At 41.6% G+C, this 26,244-nt stretch overlaps 1 protein-coding gene across 31 annotated transcripts in view; it reads left to right on the forward strand.

The window, feature by feature from the left end:
• LOC139584449 (disks large homolog 2-like) overlaps positions 1–26,244 on the forward strand; it is a 349,254-nt gene that overhangs the window by 282,251 nt on the left and 40,759 nt on the right. For 22 of the 31 annotated variants that reach the window (XR_011676778.1, XM_071416318.1, XM_071416336.1 and 19 more), the window contains 5 exons: positions 933–1,069; positions 3,183–3,327; positions 3,870–4,041; positions 17,801–17,860; positions 19,527–19,682. Coding sequence is in view for 30 of the 31 variants with exons in the window: in XM_071416318.1 (XP_071272419.1) it covers positions 933–1,069; positions 3,183–3,327; positions 3,870–4,041; positions 17,801–17,860; positions 19,527–19,682 (670 nt within the window). In the remaining variant the exon portion in view is untranslated. The remainder of the gene's footprint in view (positions 1–932; positions 1,070–3,182; positions 3,328–3,869; positions 4,042–17,800; positions 17,861–19,526; positions 19,683–26,244) is intronic. The other 9 variants (XM_071416433.1, XM_071416441.1, XM_071416467.1 and 6 more) reach the window with 3 other exon arrangements.

The raw sequence follows: 26,244 nt of genomic DNA on the forward strand, positions 1-26,244 counted from the left end.
TACTAATATACACTCACTGGACAGTTTATTAGGTATACCCATCTAGTACCGGGTCGAACCCCTCTTTGCCTCCAGAACAGTCTGAAATCTGTGTCGGATACATTCCACATGGATGTTGGTCCATGCTGATGCGATGGCATCATGCAGTTGCTGCAGATTGGATGGCAGTACATTCATGCTGTGAACAGCCCGTTCCATCTCATCTCAAAGATGCTGTATTGGGTTGAGGTCTGGGGTCTGCGTAGGCCACTCAAGTAAACTGAACCCGCTGTCATGTTCCAGGCGATGTTTTTCCACTCCTCAATTGTCCAGTGTTGGTGACCGCGTACCCACTGGAGCCACTTCTTGTTTTTAGCTGATGAGAGTGGAACCTGGTGTATTCATATGCTGCAATTACCCTTCTGTGACAAGGATCGACTAGTTGTGTGTTCCGAGATGCCGTTCTGAGATGCCATTTGTGGTCCGCCTGTTAGCTTGCACGATTCTTGCCATTCTCCTTCGACCTCATCAACGAGCTGTTTTCGCCCACAGGACTGCTGCTGACTGGATGTTTTTGTTTGCCGCACCATTCTCGGTAAACACTAGACACTGTCGTCGTGAAAAGCCCAGGAGGGATCTGTCGCGCCTGGTACCGACGATCATACACCATTCGAAGTTGCTTAGGTCCCTCGTGTTGCCCATTCCAACGTTCAGTCGAACAGTAACTGAATGCCTTAATGCCTGTCTACCTGCTTTATATAACAAGCCACGGCCATGTGACTCACTGTCTGTAGGAGCAATCCATTTTTGTGAATGGGCTGTTGTACCTAATAAACTGTTAATGAGTGTAAGTGGCTTGTGCTTGTGATCCAGAGGCAGCAGCCTAGACCGCTAGACCACCCTAGGCCACAATACTTTTTTTTAACCTCCACCCCACGTCTATTTCTCCTCAGGGCTGGGCTTTAGCATCGCAGGAGGGGTGGGCAACCAGCACATCCCGGGGGACAACAGCATCTATGTAACTAAGATCATAGATGGCGGTGCAGCACAGAAGGACCAGCGCTTGCAGGTTGGAGACAGGCTGCTTATGGTAAGTTACTGCAGCTTCACTACCCCTACCCTGCCCTGTCCTCATCCCCCATAGGTGGACCATACTGTACTGTCAAAGCGTTATACTGCGTAACAACCTTCATAACATATTTATTAAACATCATTCATAAGGAGTTTTGAAAATAAAATGTAGCTTTATTTATCCATTGTGCCACGAAATAATGAATAGTGTGTAGGAAGGTTGGGTACTGTGGCAGTAAAATATACATTTATGTTGTATAATGGATAAATTAAGATCTATTCAATGGGACTTTTATTTTGAAAACTCCTTATGAAGGATGTTAAATACATGTGTTATGAAGGTTATGCGGTATAATTATTTTACAGTAACACACTAATTTACTGTATAAACAGAGACCCATATTCCCCATTGTGTGTATGAATGTGTAAATGTTTATTTGTTAAAGGGCCCTGTTTTCAGTAATATCATATCCTGCCATAGTTAAGTGTGCCAATTGAATGTGTGAAGAATATGTGTGTTAATTCAGGACTGGCTGATAGATTAATTGTAGGCCCCTCTCACCAATTTGAGTTGATTACATTCAGGTGTACTAAGGTGAATAGGAGAGTGGCAGCGTTAAAGACGATTTATGCTCATCCCGGCGTCTGCATTCGCCGTACAGCATTTACTGCGATGCGGCGTCTGCCTAAGTCAGGGCATTCTTACATCTAGCGCTTGGCAGAGCTGTTGTCAAGGAAGTGAGTTTATGTTAATAGAGGACGTACCGCCCACACCTACCGTCAAACAATCACGTCAATGCGGAGATATGCGTAGCTATACGGAGCACTCTGCATTGTTACACAATTTGGGAAGCGCACAGCGATGCAGTACAAAGCTTGATTTGGCCTCCGCTATTGGATCACACCCTCCGTACGGAGCTTTTGGACCGCATTTACGGATCAAGCATAAATTACCTTTTAGTTGGAAGCAAGGATAGAGGAGAGCATGTTTGCTAGATTTTATGCTCTTACCATTTTTATCTTTTAATCCTAGTTTTAGCCTGTTAGCTCTTAGCCTGATTTTAACCTGTTGTTGTATCTATCTATTTATTCAAATTCAAAATTTTTGTAAACATCCTTGAAACATTTCCTGAAACCTTTTTGATGTGTACGAGGTAACGGCCAACTTCATCACAACTACAGAAATCTGTTATAGTGTTGTAGCAACACAGCCTATTTCAGAAGAGTGAGTTGCTTAACCGCAGTTAAATTCAACTAGCTACCTTCCTGCTGCCTCCAGCTCTGGAGGATCCCGGGCTATCACAATCTGCATTTGGCAGGCTGCACTTGGCAGCACCATGTCAGTCTGGCATTAAAGGAGTGGAACGTAAGGTTTAAAGAGCGACTGCCCCTAAAAAGCAACTTCTCGCATTGAGAATGGCTTATGTGGCATCGCTGTGAGCCACAAAAATAATTGACTACATAGATTGACTACAATGAACATAGGACAATATTTTAAAAGGTCAATAGCTCCACATTTCAATGACTTAACCTCAAACCAACTATAAATTGTAGATATTAATTTACAAATATTGAAAGCCTTTAATGAGATAACTAAAAGATGTGCAACATGAAAATATTTTCCCATTTACACTGTGCAATTTATTGACAGTCCCTAACTATTCCCTGAGATTGGCTATCCAAAGTGTATACAACTTTGCCAGGGTTGCACACCAGCCGGATGAAGCTATTTGGCAAAATAATTTAGGTAAATCTTCCCACCTGCGAACAGGCACAAGGGACTCCCACATCAAACCACAACCCGAAACCAACTCACGTTTGAATTCAGTCATGGCCGAAATCGCTCTCAAAACACAGTACAGATCAAATAAACAGTAGCTGCCAGGACTAATATTGGTCCAATAAAAATAGCACCCTGTTGGTTTGGATAATATTGTGTTCATTTGTTTGATTCAAGTTCTATTTAAATCTGTTATGGATAGGGTATTTCATGTATTTGGGGCTTTTTAAGTGAATTACTTTGTAAAAGTGGATGATTTAATGAACCAAATCTTAAAACGACGCCAAATCAGGAAGTGCAGTCACCCTTTAACTTTCTTACGTTATGCCTGAGATTTTCTCCATGCACACAGGTGAACAACTACACTCTGGAAGAGGTCTCCCACGAGGAGGCAGTAGCCATACTGAAGAACACGTCTGACGTTGTCTACCTGAAGGTGGGCAAGCCCACCAGTGTTTACTTATCAGATCCCTATGGGCCACCTGATATCACGCACTGTGAGTTTGTCACCTCTTTTTCACCCCTCTACCCACCCGTTTGGCCAGTTTCCCAGACACAGATGACGTTTAGACCTGGACTAAAACGCATGCTCAATGGGGGTTCTTCAATAAAAGTTCTTAGTCCAGCACTAGGCTTAGTCTGTGTCTGTGAAACCGCCTTACAGAGACGTAACTTTAGTTTGCCGTCCGAGTTGTGAACAAGAGGGCCGCATTTGAGTTACAAATGACGTGAGCAACCTCTGCTGTTGTAGACCAGGACAGTCTTCTTTCACTTCGCAAATGAATGTGTTTAGTTTCACACTGATGCGGTATGCTTGTTCATCTCTTGAGCATTATCCCTGAGTTTAGATAAAGTCTTTACAAGAATGTTATGTGAGTTGGGATTGTTTTAGAGCGCATTGTGTTTGCCACGTAGTATTTATTTAACCTTTCTCCCGTGTGTGGGCCTCCAAACTAAATTATTTTATTGATTGATAGGTTAGTAATGTCAGAAAGCTGAAGTCTGAAGAGCTGTGTACACCCTTGTTGTTTCTTTCAAGCGTTCTCTCCAGCAATGGAAAATCATATCTCTTCCGTGGGAAACAACGGCACTCTGGAATACAAGTGCAGTCTTCCCCCCATGCCCATCTCCCCCGGAAGGTACTCCCCCCTCCCAAACCAACTACTCGGGGAAGAGGACATAAACAGGTTGGATGGTTTTTCCTTCTTACGGTAATTACATCCCTTCCTACTCGACGCCAGTAGTATTACAAGTAGAGTCTCGTCACTTCAATCCACCTCACCCCGTTTTGTATGGAAACTCAAAAGCAATTCTAGACGACGTTACAAGTTGATGGAATTGATTGCTTTGGGGATTCCAAGCCCCCCTCCCCCCCCGCACCTCCCTTCCTAATTCCTTTGACCCAGCTGTTTTGGTCCAATGCTCACCTCCACTCAAGTCCATTCTTTCAACTGTGTTGTGTTGTAGCACTAGTTTTGATCGGGCGGTAAATTTGAGATACATGTGAAGATATACTAAAGGGTGGCATGGTCAGGTTTTGTACCTTTACGACCTTTGTAGTTTTTTCCGCTTGCTCCTTTAATCTTATATGTATGTAATAATGGACCAGACTATCACGGCTCTGAACAATCAATTCAGCTTAAGACAACAAACTAGCTATTTCAGGGTTTCACAAAATGGTTTATTCTTTGATCTAGTTATTTTAATTTTGGAAGTTGGTCCATCCCTTCGGTGGTATTACATCAGTAGTGGTTGCAGATGGTTTTTTGTTGTTCTTTATTTTTTTTATTTTTTTTTTCAAGGCAGTTGATTTTTCTGAGTGGGTGCTTAACCTGAAAATCTCTGTCACTCACTCACTCACTCACTCACTCACTCACTCACTCACTCACTCACTCACTCACTCACTCACTCACTCACTCACTCACTCACTCACTCACTCACTCACTCACTTAACATCCACATTAAACCGGCGCTCCCTTTCCAAAGGAAGGAGCCTCCCTTCAAGAGGAGTCTGTCGTAGCACTGAACCACTTGTCTATATTCTATAACTCCTCGAGTGGAAGGACAAGTTACGACATGGGGTGGGGGGGTGGGTGATGGAGTTCCCAATAAAGTTTCTACTAAAGGAGAGAAGTAGAGTGTTTGATATAGTGAATTTGCATTTACTCTGACACAGGGCAGACGTGTTACTCCAAGCAATGTCCTACACGGGCTGCGAGTTGATTGGCTCAATGCCCCGGCAAATTCAGAGCAACAAGAAATGACTTGGCAGACCATATGGAGAAAAGATGTTTCAAACCTGTAATCAGCTTTCCAAGACAAGAAAGTCTAGACGGTCATCACTACAAGAGAAACTAAGACCAACTGCAAGCCACTTTATTAAAGTGTATCCGGCAACATCATTAGAATTTGTCTTGATGTGTTCCGTAACTGAAACAGAATGCATAATAGATCAGTACTAGAGTGCCAAATAATTTAAATATATCTTTTAATCTTCACATTTTTGTATAAAGAAAATGCAGAACACTTTTTTTTTATGCAGTCTGATTCTGTCATTATAAAGTAGTGTTCTAGTTTAAAGTTACGTACCATTGAGCATGTAATAGATGGTTTGAGATAAAAAAGCACACTGGATTAAAAAAAATAGTGACTGGCTCTAGAAAGCAACAGATCCCTTTGAAAAACGGCATATGTGGCATCAATATGCGTCAAAAACAGTTATTCTAGTGTCAAAATTTACTACAAAGTGTAAATAGGATAATTTTGGCCATAAAGTCAGTCTTGTCTAAAATAGAGTTTGGAATATCCGTGCGTCACACCGGGTAAATTACGGTTGGGTTTTGATTTGACAATGTCTATTTGCCCACTAACACGGTGTGAACAGCTGCGGTGATTGCTCTTTATCCAATAGCATGGACAGTAAGATAGACCTGCCCAGCAGCTCCGACTGTTTACATAAGACAAGACGCAAGTTTTTTAGCTTGAGAAATACTGCACCAAGCACCTTAGTTAGATTTAAATTTACACAAAAATGTAAACATTTATTACAGTTATCTTAGATACATTCTGGGGATTTTGACGAAGTGAAATAGACAAGGAAGCCTATCAAATGTTATTGGTCATATACACATATTTAGCAGATGTTATTGAGGGTGTAGTGAAATGCCTGTGTTCCTAGCTCCAACAGTGCAGTAGTATCTAACAATTCACAACAATACACATACATCTAAAAGTAAAAGAATGCAATTAAGAAATATATAAATATTAGTACAAGCAATGTCTGAGTGGCATTGACTAAAAAAACAGTAGAGTACAGTATATACATACGAAATGAAGAAAACAGTATGTAAACATTATTAAAGTGACTGGTGTTCCATTTAAAGTGACCAGTGATTCCATGTCTACAGTTGAAGTCGGAAGTTTACATGACTTAGGTTGAAGTCATTAAAACTCGTTTTTCAACCGCTCCACAAATTTCTTGTCAAGTCGTTTAGGACACCTACTTCCTGCATGACACAAGTAATTTTTTCAACAATTGTTTACAGACAGATTATTTCACTTATAATTCACTGTATCACAATTGCAGTGGGTCAGAAGTTTACATACACTAAGTTGACTGTGCTTTTAAACAGCTTGGAAAATTCCAGAAAATGATGTCATGGCTTTAGAAGCTTCTGATAGGCTAATTGACATCATTTGAGTCAATTGGAGGTGTACCTGTGTATGTATTTCAAGGCCTACTTTCAAACTCAGTGCCTCTTTGCTTGACATCATGGGAGAATCAAAAGAAATCAGCCAAGACCTCAGAAAAAAATTGTAGACCTCCACAAGTTTGGTTCATCCTTGGGAGCAATTTTCAAACGCCTGAAGGTTCCAAGTACATCTGCACAAACAATAGTACGCAAGTATAAACACCATGGGACCACGCAGCCATCATACCTCTCAGGAAGGAGACGCGTTCTGTCTCCTAGAGATGAGCGTACTTTGGTGTGAAAAGTGCAAATCAATCCCAGAACAACAGCAAAGGACCTTGTGAAGATGCTGGAGGAAACCGGTACAAAAGTATCTATATCCACAGTAAAACGAGCCATATACCGACATAACCTGAAAGGTCGCTCAGCAAGGAAGAAGCCACTGCTCCAAAACCGCCATGAGAAAGCCAGACTATGATTTGCAACTGCACATGGGGACAATGATCGTACTTTTTGGAGAAATGTCCTCTGGTCTGATGAAACAAAAATAGAACTGTTTGGCCATAATGACCATTGTTATGTTTGGAGGGAAAAGGGGGAGGCTTGCAAGCCAAAGAACACCATCCCAACCGTGAAGCATGGGGGTGGCAGCATCATGTTGTGGGGGTGCTTTGCTGCAGGAGGGACTGATGCACTTCACAAAATAGATGGCATCATGAGGATGGAAAATTATGTGGATATATTGAAGCAACATCTCAAGACATCAGTCAGGAAGTTAAAGCTTGGTCGCAAATGGGTTTTCCAAATGGACAATGACCCCAAGCATACTTCCAAAGTTGTGGCAAAATGGCTTAAGGACAACAAAGTCAAGGTATTGGAGTGGCCATCACAAAGCCCTGACCTCAATCCCATAGAAAATTGGTGGACAGAACTGAAAAAGCGTGTGTGAGCAAGGAGGCCTAGAAACCTGACTCTGTCAGCTCTGTCAGGAGGAATGGGCCAAAATTCACCCAACTTATTGTGGGAAGCTTGTGGAAGGCTACCCAAAGCGTATGACCTGAGTTAAAAAATGTAAAGGCAATGCTACCAAATACTAATTGAGTGTATGTAAACTTCTGACCCACTGGGAATGTAATGAAAGAAATAGAAGCTGAAATAAATAATTATCTCTACTATGATTCTGACATTTCACATTCTTAAATAAAAGTGGTGATCCTAACTGACCTAAGACAGGGAATTTTTTACTATGATTAATTATCAGGAATTGTGAAAAACTGAGTTGAAATGTATTTGGCTAAGGTGTATGTAAACTTCCGACTTCAACTGTATGTATTCCTCTTGTCCAGATGTGGTAGGGCAGTGTGCAGTGCGATTGTGATTGCATCGTCTTTGGATCTCTTGGGGCGGTAAGCAAATTGAATTGGTTCTTGGGTGTCAGTTAAGGTAGAGCTGATATGATCTTTATCTAACCTCTCAAAGCACTTCATGATGACAGAAGTGAGTGCTACGGGGCAATAGTAATTTATTTCACTTACCTTTGCTTTCTTGGGTACAGGAACAATGCTGGACATCTTGAAGCAAGTGGAGACTTGGATAGGGAGAGATTGAATGTGTCCGTAAACACTCCAGCCAGCTGGTCTGTGCATGCTCTGAGGACGCGGCTAGGGATACTGTCTTGACCGGCAGCCTTGCGAGAGTTAACACGCTTAAATGTCTTACTCACGTCGGCCACGGAGAACGAGAGACAACAGTCCTTGGGAGCGGACCATGTCGCTGTGTTATCCTCAAAGCGGGCGAAGAAGGTGTTTAGCTTGCCCGGGAGCAAGACGTCGGTGTCTACGACGTTTCTGGTTTTTCCTTTGCAATCCGTGATTGTCTGTAGACCCTGCCACATACGTCTCGTATCTGAGCCGTTGAATTGCGACACCACTTTGTCTCTGTACTGACCTTTTGCCTGTTTGATTGCCTTGCAGAGGGAATAATTATACCGTTTGTATTTGACCATATTCCCAGTCACCTTGCCAGGGTTAAATGTGGTGGTTCACACTTTTAGTTTTGCGCGAATGCTGCCATCTATCCACGTTTTTTGGTTTGGGTAGGTTTTAATAGTCACAGTGGGAACAACATCCCCTATACATTTCCTGATGAACTCAGTCACTGTGTTCGTGGAAATGTCAATGTCATTCTCTGAGGCTACCCGGAGCATATCCCTGTCCACGTGATCAAAACAATCTTGAAGCATGGATTCTGATTGGTCAGACCAGCCTTGAATAGACCTTAGCACGGGTACTTCCTGTTTGAGTTTCTGCCTATAGGATGGGAGGAGCAGAATGGAGTCGTGATCTGATTTGCCGAAGGGAGGTCGGGGGAGTGCCTTGTAGCCATCCCGGAAGGGAGAGTATCAATGGTCGAGAGTTCTTGTGGCGTGGGAACTACAGTGTCTCATGGGGGACAAACATTATCCAAACGTCATGAATAGGTCAGGAAACACACCTCCAAGACTGAAATCTAGTTTTTCTAATGAGCAACAGATAAACCCACGTGTCAATCAGCATGTTCAGTGGCTCTTTAATTCAGAGGGTGACCCTGATAGTTAACAGGGTTGGGGTCAATTAAAATTGAAGTCAGTCAATTCAGGAAGTGATTTGAATTAAGCCTTTTTCTCAATTATTGAATAGGTATTTCAGTTTACTTCCTGAATTGACTGGGTTAATTTTAATTGAAGTCAAACTTACTAGCTAAACATTGGAGATGGCTCCGTACTGTATGGCTGCCTTCTTGTAAGCTCAAACCCAACTTTGCCATTTTGTGATTCTAACAGACTAGTCAAAGCTCAAACCAAGTTTATTCACCCACTGGGTCAAACAGCTGAAAAGACAGACATGTTCCTACCAGCACAAGTATTTATACCCTCCTATTAGGCGGAGTCTTTCCACATCTAGACGGCCAATTAATCTCTGTTGCTAGGTAGGAACTCAGGTGGTGTGTGTTAGGTTCTAATTTTCAGAGTAAATAACTCACGGACACTAGAGAAGCCTTACCAAGTTTAATTCTCCCCAAAGGGTCGACACAGCTGTATTCAGACAAAGACATGTTCCCACCACCACAAGTATATATACTCCACTTTAGACACTCCTCCTTCTCTCCTTACATCTCCTTACCTCTTATGGTTCGACAGGAAGACGAAGTGATAGAGTAATAAACCGTTCTGTCTCCCTTCAGGTGATCTGACCTGACCTCAACCCCCTTGATGTCTAATCTAAAGCACTCCACCCGTATCACTTATAGCACACCTGTGACTTCCTCCCGTCTACCCACCACATTCCAAAACCATCTGTCTCCTACAGATAACCATTAACTTCTGATGTGACAACCATTCTCTATCACCCCTCAGATACTATAGCATTACTTCTGATCGATCATGTCTCTAGTATAGCACTGTTCAAAGTCTAACACAGAATCCAACCGTGTGTAATATAACTGCTCCTTGTCACTTCATCTGACCTGACCTCGGCCCACATTCCTCACTCCTCCCTAATCCACGGCTATCCAACTTTATCAGTGACTGAAACCAGACTGTTACCCTTTGGCCCTCTCCATAAGATCCATGAGATTTAACAATGACATTATACATGTAAAGTAGTTCTAGTATAGTAACATGAATAAGTATACATTTCAAGCTAGAATCCAGCAGTGCCAACATAGCTATATGGAACATCCAAATAGTTTTTTGCCTTAGATTAAATTAAGATTTAAAAAATCTTAAGAAATCACAATTTTGGTTCATGTTTGAGATCTCTCCCTTGCAGATTCATTGATCTTGGTACTATAAAGGGCCTAATGCAGTGCTTTTCTCCACTTTTTTTGTATTTGTATAAAGTCATCTTTTGTTCACAGTTTTTAACACTTTTTTTAACCCAAATTGTTGACAGGTTCATGGGAAATATCCCATTACCAGAATCTGTAAATTAATGAGAAATTAATTCAACAACAATTTTGATAACCTCCATTGCTGACACGTGTAGTGCCATCACTAGTTGTGGGTGATTAGGTCTTTTTGAAATTGGTTTTGTTTTGGTTCAATCATTAAAAAATAGTCACGGATTTCAATTTCGGTTGATTTATTTTACGGTAAAAGCACTATGCATTATGTGGTTTGAATGCTGTAACACAGAATAAAACAATGAAAGTCCAATGATGGTAGTGAATGGTAGTGCTTATCACTTATTAACCATCATTTATTCACATTACTTTACTTTAATAAAATATTTCAGTTGTGTATATTGTATTTGTTTTATTTTATTATTCCATTCAGTCATCTGGCAACTGCTCTCTCCCACTCAATCACACATTCTTCTGTCACCTTCTCTGTGTCAGCCTAATGTAGCAGGTGTAAAAGAAACACACAGACTGGACAAGTAGATAGGCAATGGATTGTGGTCTTTGTAGTCAATTACCACTTTCTGCGCTAAACTATGTAGAATATTGGCCTGTTGGAAACTACAACTCCTTACTACATTGCACATCTAATTTATCTAGAGAAACTGTGTAATGTGCGCATTGAAATAGTTGTCAATTATTTGTTTAAAAAAATAAAAAATAAAATACATTAAAGTACAACTTAAGTATTTTTGGGGGGTATCTGTACCTTTCTATTTCAATTTTTAACAACTTTTACTTCACTACATTCCTAAAGAAAATTATGTACTTTTTACTCCATACATTTTCCCTGAGACCCAAAAGTACTCGTTACATTTTGAATGCTTAGCAGGACAGAAAATGGTCCAATTCACACACTTATCAAGAGAACATCCTGGTCATCCCTACAGCCTCTCATCTGGCGGACTCACTAAACACAAATGCTTTGTTTTTAAATGATTTCTGAGTGTTGGAGTGTGACCCTGGCTATCCGTAAATAAAATTAAAACAAGAAAATTGTGCCGTCTGGTTTGCTTAATATAAGGAATGTTTTATTATTCGTACTTTTACTTTTGATACTTAAGTATATTTTAGCAATTACATTTACTTTTGATACTTAAAGTATATTTAAAACCAAATATTTTTTTACTTAAGTAGTATTTCACTGGGTGACTTTCACTTTTACTTGAGTCATTTTCTATTAAGGTATCTTTTATTGAGTACTTTTTCCACCACTACCTACAATTCGGTAAAATAGCTCAGCACTAACCATCACATACTGTTCAGAGGTGTTATAAAATAACCAAATAAGTCCATTTACACCTCACAGACAGTATAAATCTATAAATTGCCTCGTTGGCTAAATGGGATATATTATTATACGTTTGTCCTCAATGCCCAGGTAGGCGCTCTGTAAGGTAGACCCACAAGGACTTGCTGATTCAGTAGCTGCAAATAGTAACGTCAGGTCACTCCTGCTGTCTGCCAACTCCTTCTGTGTTTCTGTCAGACCAATTGGGGAGATGTGTAGCTGACAGAAACTGAGCAAGCGTTTAGCCCTGAATGGCTGCCAATCTGTGTGTGCCTCTGCAGCTGACAGCATGCTTGGCTGGCTTTGATACTGTGACACGGCACAACAAATGTAGGGTGTGTCCCAAATGGCACCTTATTCCTTACATAGTGCACTACTTTTGACCAGAGCCCGGGAATAGGGTTCCATTTGGGGAGCGGGATGCAGCCGTAATTAAATGAGCCCCCAGCAGGAGAAAGCACCCCTCAGGACAGACTATCTATTCAGACAGGAATAGCATGAAATGAGTGGGGAGACAGAGAGGGAGATGTAGAATAGCATTGAGGCTGTGATTCATAGCCATGCTGGGGTGGTGTATACAGTGAGCTCCAAAAGTATTAGGACAGTAACAAATGTTTTGGCTCTGTACTACAGCACTTTGCATTTGAAATAGTACAATTGCTATGACGTTAAAGTGCAGACTGTCAACTTTAAATTGAGGGTATTTTCATCCGTATCAGGTGAACCATTTAGAAATTACACCACTTTTTTTCATAGTCCCCCCCCCATTTTAGGGGACTAAAAGTATTGGAACAAATTCACTTACTGTATATGGTGTGAGGGCCTTCTGGGCCTTCAGAGAAAGAATAAGGATATTTTAAAATATATATTTTTTCTTCTTCTTCTATTTCATCTTACAATAATTTGTATGATCTTCTGATTTAATCTCTTCAGTTTGTATTGGAAATAAGGGTTTTCTTTGGTGGTCTCTGGGTTTAACCTCATAGTCATTGTATAATTTCAAAATCTAAAGAGGTGGAATACCGAGCCAAAACAACAAGAACATTTGTCACTGTCCCAATACTTTTGGAGCTCACTGTATGTGCTGCAGGCTTCGGAGATACCCGCTAGACCAGCCTCAGCCACGGGATAGCGTATCTCAACTGCATCTACAGTCTGTGTCACTATCTCTGCTCTGTTTAAATTAGACAAACAATACTTGAAATAACAGTTTGTTAGTGTAAAGCACAACATGCAATCTACTTGTGTCCTACAAAGACGGTGAATGGGCCTCAAATGTATGGGTCTGTGATACATTAGACATTTAAGTTGATGTTTGATTTCAATATTCCACTAAAGCTGGCTACAGAAGCAGCTGAAGAGTGGTTGTAGTCAGTTTAACTGCGGCTTTAAGGCACCTTACTCTCATGACACAAGAGGCAGTTGAAAACAATGAGCTGCTGCACTTGAATGGGTAAAAACCATAAGGCTGTGGAGACTTGGTATAAAGGTGCTCTTTAATAAGAGGGGTAGTCTATGGACTGGGAAAAATGGGGATTATGGCCACCATTCTGTAATTGGAAAATGTAGAAAAATAGTTAATTTATAGTGGGGCTTACTTTTCCCATCAAGGCACCCTTCATTGTGTCTTGAGTGTCTTGATAGGAAGTATACAAGAGGAAGCTAGCTGGGAGCTGTGATCGGATCGTATTTCATCAATTAAACTCAGAGAAGTGAGCTAGAGAGTGCAGGAGCGTAGCAGCAGGAGGAGAGCGAGATCTGGGTCTGTGCTGTACTGCGGCATGCTCAGAGCTGTGGCCAAGTAGAGGCATCACGAGCCTGGGCCATGCGACACGAAGTGGGGGTAGTAGGGGGTGGGGTGGTGAGGGGGCGTAGTACGGGGAGAGATAGAAAGTGGGCCACTGAGCAGGGCAGGGCTTATATCCAACCCACACTGGTTTAATCGGCAGGAGCAAAAAGAATGGCTCATGCAGCCCTGCAACCAATGGAGCATCACACACGTTCACACTTATACACTGTGTATGATACGTGCACGTCTGTACACTCCACAACAACCTTCTTAATAGTACTGCACATACAAAGTGTATTAGAAAATATAAACGGCACACAAAAATGCGCATAAATGCTCACATAATGGGCAAATACTGCGCACAAATCGTTACTTATTTCAACTTAAGGTGCTATATCATATTTTTTTTTATTTTTTTTTACCTTTATTTAACTAGACAAATCGGTTAAGAACAAATTCTTATTTACAATGACGGCCTACCAAAAATGAAAAGGCCTCCTGTGGGGACGGGGGCCTGGGATAAAAAAAAAAAATACAATATAAATTTAAGACAAAACACACATCACAACAAGAGAGACAACACAACACTACATAGAGACCTAAGACAACAACATAGCAAGGCAGCAACACATGACAACACAACATGGTACAAACATTATTGGGCACAGACAAGCGCACAAAGGGCAAGAAGGTAGAGACAACAATTCATCACACAAAGCAGCCACAACTGTCAGTAAGAGTGTCCATGATTGAGTCTTTGAATGAAAAGATTGAGATAAAACTGTCCAGTTTGAGTGTTTGTTGCAGCTCCTTCCAGTTGCTAGCTGCAGCGAACTGAAAAGAGGAGCGACCCAGGGATGTGTGTGCTTTGGGGACCTTTAACAGAATGTGACTGGCAGAACGGGTGTTGTATGTGGAGGATGAGGGCTGCAGTAGATATCTCAGATAGGGGGGGTGAGGCCTAAGAGGGTTTTATAAATAAGCATCAACCAGTTGGATGGGTATACAGAGATGACCAGTTTACAGAGGAGTATAGAATGCACTGATGTGTCCAATAAGGAGCATTGGTGGCAAATCTGATGGCCGAATGGTAAAGAACATCTAGCTGCTCGAGAGCACCCTTACCTGCCGATCTATAAATGATGTCTCTGTAATCTAGCATGGGTTGGATGATTATCTGAATCAGGGTTAGTTTGGCAGCTGGGGTGAAAGAGGAGCGATTACGATAGAGGAAACCATGTCTAGATTTAACTTTAGCCTGCAGCTTTGATATTTGCTGAGAGAAGGACAGGGCACCATCTAGCCATACTCCCAAGTACTTGAGGTGACTACCTCAAGCTCTAAACCCTCAGAGGTAGTAATAACACCTGTGGGAGGAGGGGCATTATTTTTACCAAACCACATGACATTTGTTTTGGAGATATTCAGAACAAGGTTAAGGGTAGAGAAAGCTTGTGGGACACTAAGAAAGCTTTGTTGTAGAGCATTTAACACAAAATCCGAGGAGGGGCCAGCTGAGTATAAGACTGTATCATCTGCATATAAATGGATGAGAGAGCTTCCTACTGCCTGAGCAATGTTGTTGATGTAAATTGAGAGAATTGGGGCCTAGGATCGAGCCTTGGGTTAGTCCCTTGGTGACAGGCAGTGGCTGAGACAGCAGATCTTCTGACTTAATACACTGCACTCTTTGAGAGAGGTAGTTAGCAAACCAGCCCAAAGACCCCTCAGAGACACCAATACTCCAAGTTTAAGGATCTCCCACAAGAATGGAATGGTCAACAGTATCAAAAGCTTTGGCCAAGTCAATAAAAATACCAGCACAATATTGCTTAGAATCAAGGGCAATGGTGACATCATTGAGGACCTTTAAGGCTGCAGTGACACATCCATAACCTGAGCAGAAACCAGATTGCATACCCGAGAGAATACTTTAGACATCAAGAAAGCCAGTCAGTTGATAAAGTTTTTCCAACACTTTTGATAAACAGGGCAAAATAGAAATAGGCCTATAACAGTTAGGATCAGCTTGATCTCCCCATTTAAATAAAGGACAAACTGTGGCTGCCTTCCGAGCAAAGGGAACCTCCCCAGAAAGGAGAGACGGGTTAAAAAGGTTGGCGATCGGCTTGGCAATGATAGGGGCAGCAACCTTAAAGAAGAAAGGGTCTAAACCATCTGACCCAGATGTTTTTTTGGGGTCAAGTTTAAGGAGCTCCTTTAACACCTCAGATTCAGTGACCACCTGCAGGGAGAAACTTTGTAGCGGGGCAGGGGGAAAAGAGGGAGAAGCATCGGGGATAGTCGCATTAGAAGGGTTGGGAGATGAGGAAATGTTGGACGGGCAAGGAGGCATGGTTGAGTCAAATAGGAATCCTGACTTGGTGATTAAAGAGCTCAGCCATGTGCTTCTTGTCAGTAACAAGCACATAATCAACATTAAGGGACTTAAATGTAAATGTAATGTAAAGGGACATGGGCAGCTGTGAGGAGGAGAGTTTATTCTCCAGGTCTTTCTTGGGATTAGACCCACAGAGAGAGAACTGCTCCTTAAAGTAACTAACTTTAGCCTTCCGGATAGCCTGAGTGCACTTATTTCTAATTTGCCTGAATGAGAGCCAGTCAGCCTGAGTATACGTGTGCAGAGCCTTTCGCCAAATGCAATTCTTGAGGTGGAGTAACTCTGCAAGATCACGGTCGAACTAAGGGCTGAACCTGTTTTTAATAGGGGCGTGTTCGTTAACAATACCACTGAAAATATTTAAAAAGAATGTCCAAGCATCTTCGACAGAAGGGATCAAGCTGATTCAATACCATTTTACAATGGCCAGGTCATGAAGGAAGGCCTGCTCAGTAAAGTTTTTTAGCAAGCGTCTATGACAAACCAGGACAGGTCGTTTCACTGAGCAGCCATTATGAACACAGGCTGTAAAACAGTGATCACTAAGGTCATTACAGAAAACACCAGACTGATACCACTCAGGATTATTTGTGAGGATAAAATTGAGGAGAGTAGCCTTTTCTGGGTGTTTGGAGTCATACCTTGTGGGATTGGTAATAGTCTGAGAAAGATTTAGGGAGTCCCATTGCTTTAGGACTTGGTCAGGTGGTTTAAGCATGTCCCAGTTTAGGTCACATAGCAGGACAAATTCAGACTTAGTGTAAGGGGCCAGGAGAGAGCTTAGGCCAGGTAGGGTACAGGCCGGTGCTAATGGAGGACGATAACGTCCAGCAACCAATCAACAAAGAGCTATTTGAAAGTTTAATGCTTAAAACCAGCAAATCAAATTGTTTGGGGTCAGACTTGGTGGAGACAACCGAGCATTGAAGGTGATCCTTGGTAAAGATTGCCACTCCACCACATTTGGAAGATCTGTCTTGTCGAAAAAGATTATAACCAGAAAGGTTAACATTAGTATTCAAAACATTCTTCCTTAAACATGTCTCAGTATTGACCAACACATCTGGATTGGAGCTGTGAACCCACACTTTCAATGTATCCATTTTAGGTAATACGCTTATACGAGAGCAGAAATCAGTGAAACAGATATCAGAGCACAAGTCAGAATTGGGGCTAGCAACAGTAGATGGGCCAGGGTGTACATGCACATTTACAGATGTCATCAACAGTAATACAATCAAGGCACGGCACAGGACAGGGAGAGCTCTGCAGTGCTGATTTATGACATCTGAATGTGCATCAGATGGCAACAAGATCATATTGTACAGCAATTTCATCAGGTAACATGAATACAAAGCCAGCGAGAGGTGGTTAGAATAGGTTTTGAGGCTAAAAGTCTATGTAACCAATAGAGAGTCAGAGTCCCGAGTGTGGGAACAAACATAGTCTGTCCCAAGGTTGGGTAATTGAGCCATGTCAATAATGAACCTTTGGCAATGAGGACTTTGTAATTTTAGAAATGCATTATGGCGGTCCCGTTTGTAGTCTCTATTGTAAGGAATTCATTTGTTTATCAAACATTTCTCCCTGATCAAACACTTTGTGTCATCTTCTGTAGCATGCGTCCAACTGTTTGTTGTGTCAAAGACAAAGAACACATGCATGCTCTGTCGTCGTTTGGCTTTTATGCTAAATGCATACAAAGTATATTGTAAATATAAAGCTTTTAGTATTTGTAATTCTAATTAATAAAACCATGTCAAATCTGATCCTTTTTGCAGTTTTCCTTCGTATTGCCACTCTGATTCTGACTCTGTTATTGCACTTCTTTTGTTGGTCTTATCTCTTCCCCAATCAGAAATGCCTCAATAGATGACGGGGAGGGTCACAGGTTTGATTCACAGCACTTCCAGTTGAGGTGAGACATTTCAAAATGACTGCTGACCCTCATGTTTGGCCTCCCATTCCATCTGTGATACATCTTTGTCCTCATTTTATCCTCTAATGCAGGACAGCATATACAGTGGGTAACATACTGTAACGACCTTGGGTTTATAAGCGCGGAAATCGACTCTGCCGCTTGAGCATGCTTTTGCGGCACAGTCGATAGCGCGCCGGACCTCGGGGTAGAAGGTCAAGGGTTCGAGACCTGCTCCCTGCTGTTTCATTACATTGGTGTCAGAAGTGGGATCGGACCTTGCATCCACGACAGTGCGTGTGCTTGGCCGGTGAGCGCGTTCCTGTAAGACGTAGAGTCGCAAGCTAGCGCGAGGACGCGCTCTTTCAAAGGAGGGAGTAGTGTAACGACCCTGGGTTTATAAGCGCTGAAATCGACTCTGCCTTTTGCGACACAGTCGATAGCGCGCCGGACTTCGGGCTAGAAGGTCGAGGGTTTCGAGACCTGCTCCCTGCCTGTTTCATTACAATACATTTACGTGTGCAAAAGAATTGTGCAAAGTGCAAAAATTACCAATAAACTTCCCTGTAATCTGTCAGTGTGATTTAATCTGAGATATAAAGAGGCATTATGGCATTAAGATGCGTTATTTATGTTTTGCTCAGTTTCCTAAACTCAAGTATATAAAAAAAAAAGTTATTTATATGTGCTGTCTGAATATGGATCCCTGTTACAGTTCTCATATCAGTTTCCTTTCAAAGCGGCCTCTTTTTGCCCTAAGCGTGCTTTAGTGATGTAAGTAAGTAGCCTTGTGCGAGCCGGAGTGGCTCATAGGCTCCTGCACCCATCTCCTGTTCCTGTAGCAGCTTTATGTACAGGTACACCCACTGAACAGGACGCTAGTCTATTGCAGGGCCTTACCCTCAACCTATATCCTTAATGCTGAGTGCCAAGCAGAGATGCATTGGGTCCCATTTTTTGTCTTTGGTATGACTCGGCCGGGGATCGAACTCCCAACCTTCCAATCTCAGGGCGGACACTAACCACAAGGCCACTTTAGTGATGTGCATACTCGGAATGAGCATTGACAAAATTGATGATAAAAATAAATGAAGCTTAAAGATTTTCAGATTGTTCAGTAATGAATATAGATTTTAGTTCCCGCATATGTTGTCACCGGCTACCACCCCATACTGATGGTAGTAGGCTTTCCTTTACTGGTACTATCATGGTGCAAATCACTTTGTTTCATACTAAGAACAAGTTTGACCTTTTTTGCTTAATCTCAAAGATAAAGCAGATGGAAAACTCACTGGAGCGGTAATGTTAGCGTGGCGTGTAGTGAAGTTGAAACTTGAAACTAGTGAAGTGGAAGTCTGCAGGAGGGCTCTCTGTGCCGACAGCATGGGGGGGTGGAAGAGTGCTGATATTTTTGTGGAATCCAAATTCTAAATGAAAAACAAAAGACATGTAACAGTAGGTGTTTTGCATGTAAAACAACAAAAGCCTGAGTGCACATGTAAATGCTTTATAAACCAAGGTTGAATTCTTCCTTTTCCACTCCCATAACATAGGTGTTATTTGTCTATTCTGTTCTGTTTCTCTCTGTCCCTCTGTTCTGTTCTGTCTCTGTCTCCTCCTACTCTCTGTACTAACCACTCTCTTTGCTCTATTCTCCTACCCCCAGGCCTCCTGAGCCAGTTTACAGCACTGTGAACAAACTGTGTGACAAAACACATTCTCCCCGCCGCTATTCCCCCATGGAGTGCGACAAAAGCCTCCTCCACTCCATACCCTTCCCTCACTATCACTTAGGCCTGCTCCCTGACTCCGAGATCACCAGGTATTCTACCCGCTGCATGGCATAGCTTTGCATTGTATTGCATGGCATGGCATGCCCCCTACTCTCTTCCTATCCTCACACACACTCACTCGTTCCCAAAGGATCTTTGCTCTTCTAAGCCTGCATGCCTCTCCTACCTCTCTATCCATGCCCCCTACTCTCTTCCTATCCTCACTTTCTCACTCGTTCCCAGAGGGTCTCGCTCTTCTAAACCTGCATGCCTCTCCTCCCTTCGGCTCCCTCTCAATCCAGGGGGTCTGATCTAGTCCAAACCTGCTGGCCTTATCTTCCGCAAACACATTTGGACCCCCCCCAGAGAATGTGTTTTCTCTGTAAATGTGGTTTTAAAAAGTGGTATGTTGAAGCCTATAGCAGCTACTCAGACGCACTCAAACACAATCAAACGCACTTAACGCACCAGATGCTATTACACTTTTTGTGAAGCCGGTGGTTGGTGTGATCGCAACGTTAAGGGGCACGTTGTGATTTCACTGGTCATATATATTAGATATACTTGTCAAAAACAAAATCTCAGATTGCTTGACAATATATCTCTTTCTTAGCTCTCCCTGAACACATTGTAGTTGAACCCTCAAGCACTATTTCCCTTCTGGATCAGGATGGCCTCCACCTTCGTTAAGTTTTGCTTGTTTGTTTAGAATTTCAATGATCTGCATTATGTTATGAAAACTAAAGTAGTTCCTAATTGGCCTCCGTGGGAGTTATTATAATAATAATACAAATAATATTACAAAAAATAATATACATATTACATCAACAAGAACAGCAGTAGACTCTTTTTGCATCAATTGAAATATAAGTATTGAGGTGCCATTTTATATGATAATGATCAAGATTCCGTTAGTGGTAAGCATACAGTTGTTTGTCTGCTCTTTCTCTTAGTAACAGCACTTTGCCATCTTTATCTCGTTTGTGCAGGGCTTATTTATTATTTCAGCTTGTTTATCATTTCTGCATGAGCAGCGTATCTGGGAGTACAATCAACAGAGCTGGGGTGTGATGGTAACCATGAATAAGGCATGAGGTGTTAAAGTGCATGCTATTCGGACCAGATTAGTTCAACTGTGTGTCATCCATATTGTTCAAGTTGGACCAGCCTAATGCAATGCGAACAGAGAACAAGATACATTGAATGTTAAGGCATTTAAAATGATCACTTTACTCAACAAAAAAAAACGTATTTTGTTCATTAGTCCACTGTTGATATGGTCTCCAAAAATGGTGCATGTCAGCAGTTGTAATGGCAGCCTTCCTCCTCTTCGTCTGAAGAGGAGGTGTAGCAGGGATCGGACCAAGACGCAGCGTATTCCGTGTTCAACATATTTAATGACAGACGAAAACGTGAACACGTGAACACAACGTGAACACAAAACTACAAAATAACAAATGTGGCAAAACCGATACAGTCCTTTCTGGTGCAGACAAAACACAAAGACAGGAAACAACCACCCACAAAATCCCAACACAAAACAAGCCACCTATATATGATTCTCAATCAGGGACAACGATTGACAGCTGCCTCTGATTGAGAACCATATTAGGCCGAACACAGAAACAGACAAACTAGACACACAACATAGAATGCCCACCCAGCTCACGTCCTGACTAACACTAAAACAAGCAAAACACATAAGAACTATGGTCAGGACGTGACAGCAGTAAAGTTAAGAGAGATCATCATCATTTGTAGCTTTTTACTGAAAGTTTTGAAAATGTAACTGCTGACAAGAATACGTTTGTGAGACCATATCAACAGTGGATTAATGAACAAAATACAAAAATATGTTTTTGAGTCAAGTGATCATTTAAGTCTGATGCTACATTTGGGATGGCGTGTTGCTCCTTTTGGGATGCCGTGTTGCTCCTTAGAGGAAAGGCAGCCAAAGTTGCTCTGGCGAGTGGATCAGCACCAGCCATGAGACTGGGCACTTGGCAAACCATGCCTTCCAGCATCATTACGTGGAGTCCCTTGACTACTTTAATATTTGAATGAATTGGCCTGCTGTTAACTATGCAGGTCATTGCAGAGCTTGTTAGATCAGTATTCATGAAATGGTGTTGTGCGCATGTGGCAGCAATGCTGGGCTGTTTCACAAAGGACAGGTAGAGGAGGGTTTGTTTTGTATTAGGTCAAAATCAAACTTACAAGGGATATTTCAAACTGTGCTGACAATTATGAAGACAATCAATGTAGTTATTTGACAATGGTTTTAATTCAAATGGAGTCGTCTGCTGTTTTATTTGCTGTGGAAGAGTCTTCCAGTTGAAGCACACTACCGTAGGTCTTTATCACTGTCTGGTCATGTGGATAAAACAAAAATGTGATTTTATAAATCGGATGATTGTTTTTTTTCAACTATTTGTCAGAATATTGCTTCATTTGGTTTCAATCTGTGCCATTTGTATCATACCACACAAATGCTTATCTGGCATGAAATGACAAGTAGGGATGGAATGATCTTCATAGATTCGCTCTGGATGTGCCGACTGAAATTGAATTCATTTCGATGACTTTCCCTATGCTTGATGTGTCTGACATGTCAAACACTGGTTACTGAGATGCATAAGAGAACCATTAAATGTGGTATTCAATAAGCCTTTATTGATTGCTCAAGTGTAGCTGACATAATGTATCGATGTACTGTAGGGTGAAGCTGCCCTTAGATGCTGACCTTGGGTCGGATTGGCATTTTCCTCACTAATAGATATAGTTTGGATTAGGGGAAGGGAACCTGATTCTAGATCTCTAACTAGGGGAAACTTCACCCCGGAGCCCAGAGTTTATTAGTCCATTTGACCTTAATAATAATGTTTTTATGAGCTATTTTTATGTTTTAATAAGGAGCTTTAGTTACCGTCTCCTTTTACAAAGACTTAGCAAAAGCCTCACAATCACAGAATATCAGAACATATTAGTATTTAATCATTTCTTTTGTTAAAGGGGAACGTTTTGTCTAATTACTCATTGGTAGGCATAAATCTACTTCTTTGTCTGGACCCTAATTAACTAGAAGGCAATGTGTTTACAGTGGTTACGTCCCAAATCGCACCCTATTCCCTATACAGTGCACTACTTTTGACAAGGGCCTATAGGACGCTGGTCAAAAGGAATACCCTATGTAGGAAAGAAGGTGCGCGTTTGGGACGCGCCCTGTGTTTTGGATTGCCTCATCTCCGTTTTAATTTGCATTCCCTCTGTTGTGAGCCGAGTGCACTGCCTCTTCCATTCTCGTAATCCAATTACAACCTCAGAAAGCTGTGGTATTGTGAGGCGACTTCTCAGAGGGAGCAGAGAATAATCAAGCTGTCTCTTTAAAACCTACTCTAGAATGCAAGGGTGTGTGCAGTTCCAAGCATTTCTCAAAGGCTTTTGTTTTCATCACTCATTCCGCTGTAAATTGAGTAAGTTGAGTGAGAAAACACAAGTACTTAGAGCATCTGAACATGGTCTTGTTCTGTGTACAGTGTTGTTTTCGCTATAAAAACTCGAATGGAAATCACGCAACGTTATTTTGACCAGCGTTGACATCGCTTTGTGGTATAAAGTAGTCACACTTATGCAGAGCAGGAAGGCATAGGCAGTCGTGGTTATAATTAGTTATATTCTTCAAGAATCAATGTGTAAATATAAAGAATTGAAATGACCATTGAACAGATTCTTGGATCTCTACATAAAAACGAAATTCTAGTTGAACCCCTCATGCCTTGTGCTAGCTTGCTCCACAATGTAACTGATTACTACCTAATGCTCACTGACTGTGGCTCTCGCTCTCTCAATTCAATGGGAATTATTGGCATGGGAAATGTATTGTATTGCCAAAGCAAGTGAAATTGTTTATTTCACCTTTGTTTATTATCTATCAGAAATTAACAGTAAACGTTACACTAACAAAAGTTTCTAAAGAATAGAGACATTTCAAACGTTATATTATGGCTGTTTACAGTGTTTATAACAATATGCAAATAGTAGAAGTACAAAAGGGAAAATAAATAAACATGGGTTGTATTTACATTTTTCGCTCTCTCGCTCGCAGAAATTGAGTGGCTGTGGGTGGATGCTGATAGAGGATGCCCACCCACAGTCAATAGCAATATTAAAAAATTTCTAAACTGTGTTGTGCACACTCATTATGCGATTGCTGTAAGTTGAGTTATATATCCGTCAGAATTTATATTTTCACTTGTTGCACAAAGGTTACAAAGAATATCAGACCGATTAACATTAGTTAACTTTTGCAGGAAGGTTGAAAATAAACGTTTTCTGGACATTTGAAATGTTGAAGCAAAGCACATATGCAGTAGATATGCTCTGTAACCCAACAGTCTATTCAAAATGGCTGTTTGCTTCTCACTTTCATGGCATTCTCCTTACAAATTCTCCTTAAAATTTTCAGATTTTAACACTTAAATATCAAAGGGATGCATGAGTACAAAGATTCTGGGAGAGCCAAACAAAAGGTGACATTAAATAATGAGGCAAGAAGAGAAAGGCATTTCATGGAGCATGCTTAACGCATAGGCGGAATTGGTTGTCTGAGCTTACCCAGAGAGAGGTGGAATTCACAACGAATGTTCTGTTTTCTCATTCGCCCACATGATTACGGTGAGATGCCTGTGGTTGCCTTGGTGCCGCAAACGCCAAATTAGCTATTGCTGGTGTGCTGAATAGATTTTACAGAACCATGTTAGCATTAGCATTTTGACTGTAGGCCACCTCCCTGTGTCCTAGCCTAGAATGGCCTCTGGTGGGCCTCCAGCTACCTGGCCGTTCCTCTCTCCATATCAATGTGTTTCTGCTGTCTGTGTTGTTGTCACAGGGGGGCCTTTGGGGACACTGGGAGGGCAAGGGCCCACTCTAATGATTTATTAACAACCCTGGCTTAAATACCATGTGTATTCTCACAGAAGCATAACGCAATCAGGGTCGTTTTCACTAGAAACCAAATGGAAGAAAACAGCCGAAACAGGAAGGACTACCTGAACTTGTCCAATAACAATCTCTGATTTTAATGCATCTCAATAGCGTTTTAAAAGGGTGCGTCTACCGTGCGTTTTCCTCCCGTGCACCACACCTATGGAACTCCCTTCCAGATAGTCTCCAAGCTGTTCAGACTGTTGGAGCTTTTAAAGCAGTCCTTAAGACTCATCTCTATCAACTGGCCTATCCTTCCTCCTAGACTTTGATTGTTGCTTTCATGATATGGTCAGATATATATATATTTTTTTTAACTATTTGTCTATTTTATTCACTTTGAGATTGTTCTTGTATAATGAAAATCACTTTACAAATGTAATATATGTAGTATTATTATTAATGAGAGTGGTGAAAGCAGCTTGTCATTCCTAGCAACGGGGTCAACCATGCTCATTGTCTTTCAAATATACACTGAGTGTACAAATCATTAAGAACACCTGGTCTTTCCATGACACCAGGTGAAAGCTATGATCCCTTATTGACATCACTTGTTAAATCCACTTCAATCAGTGTAGATGAAGGAGACAGGTTAAGGTTAAAGAAGGATATTTAAGAGACATGGATTGTGTATGTGTGCCATTCAGAGGGTGAAGGGAAAATACAAAATATTTAAGTGTCTTTGAACAGGGTATGGTAGTAGATGCCAGGCGCACCGGTTTGTGTCAAGAACTGCAATGCTGCCGGGGTTTTCCACGCTCAACAATCTTCCATGTGTATCAAGAATGGTCCACCACCAAAAGGACATCCAGCCAACTTGACACAACTGTGGGAAAGATTGGAATCAACATGGGCCAGCATCCCTGTGGAAAGCTTTCGACATTTTGTCGAGTCCATGTAACTCAATATTAGTTCTTAATGTTTTTCCCACTCAGCGTATACTAAAAGCTGGTCTAAGCACAGAACATGTATATATCCCCATTTCCATGGATATAATTACATCCCAACCAATATTATTAGCTACATTAAGAAGATTTCAAATACATGGCTGCATTTCAAGTTCAGTTCAAGCTTTTGTGCTACATTAAAGGACATTCAGATGCCATCTGGAGTTTGGTTGCCATCTAGTGTTACATTTTGGAAGCAACGCTCTGTTGGGTGCTGGCAGGTTAAGCCATGCAGACACTGATGTTTGGCCCTGCCCTCAGCTGTATACCAAAACAAGTGGCGGAGACCGCGCATTGTTCTTTTACTTTACGTGCTCTATTTTGTTTTATAGATGTGCTATTGCAGGGGTTTCCAAATCCGAGCCTGAGGGTCCGGATTACTGCTGGTACTACAGTCCCTGATTAGAGGTAGGGCAGTGACGGTCATGGCATTTTGGAGGAAGGTTATTTGTCAGCCAAATGACAGCGGGCGCCGTTCTAATCGTTTGAGTTGGCTACAGCAAGGAGCTACACAGTTCCATCACGTTACCATAGAAACTGACTCACTCGCATGTCATTTTTTTGAATGCCTGGATTTCCCTTTTTCAGTCAGCTGATTGTTCCACGACACAGCATTCTAAAACTGGCTATACTTTTGTCTCCTCTCCTCCCTCCTGTGGGCTGTTAGAGGTAAATCAGGCTT

The sequence above is a fragment of the Salvelinus alpinus genome, chromosome 1 (genome assembly GCF_045679555.1).
Source record: "Salvelinus alpinus chromosome 1, SLU_Salpinus.1, whole genome shotgun sequence".
NCBI classification, from domain to species: Eukaryota; Metazoa; Chordata; class Actinopteri; order Salmoniformes; family Salmonidae; genus Salvelinus; species Salvelinus alpinus.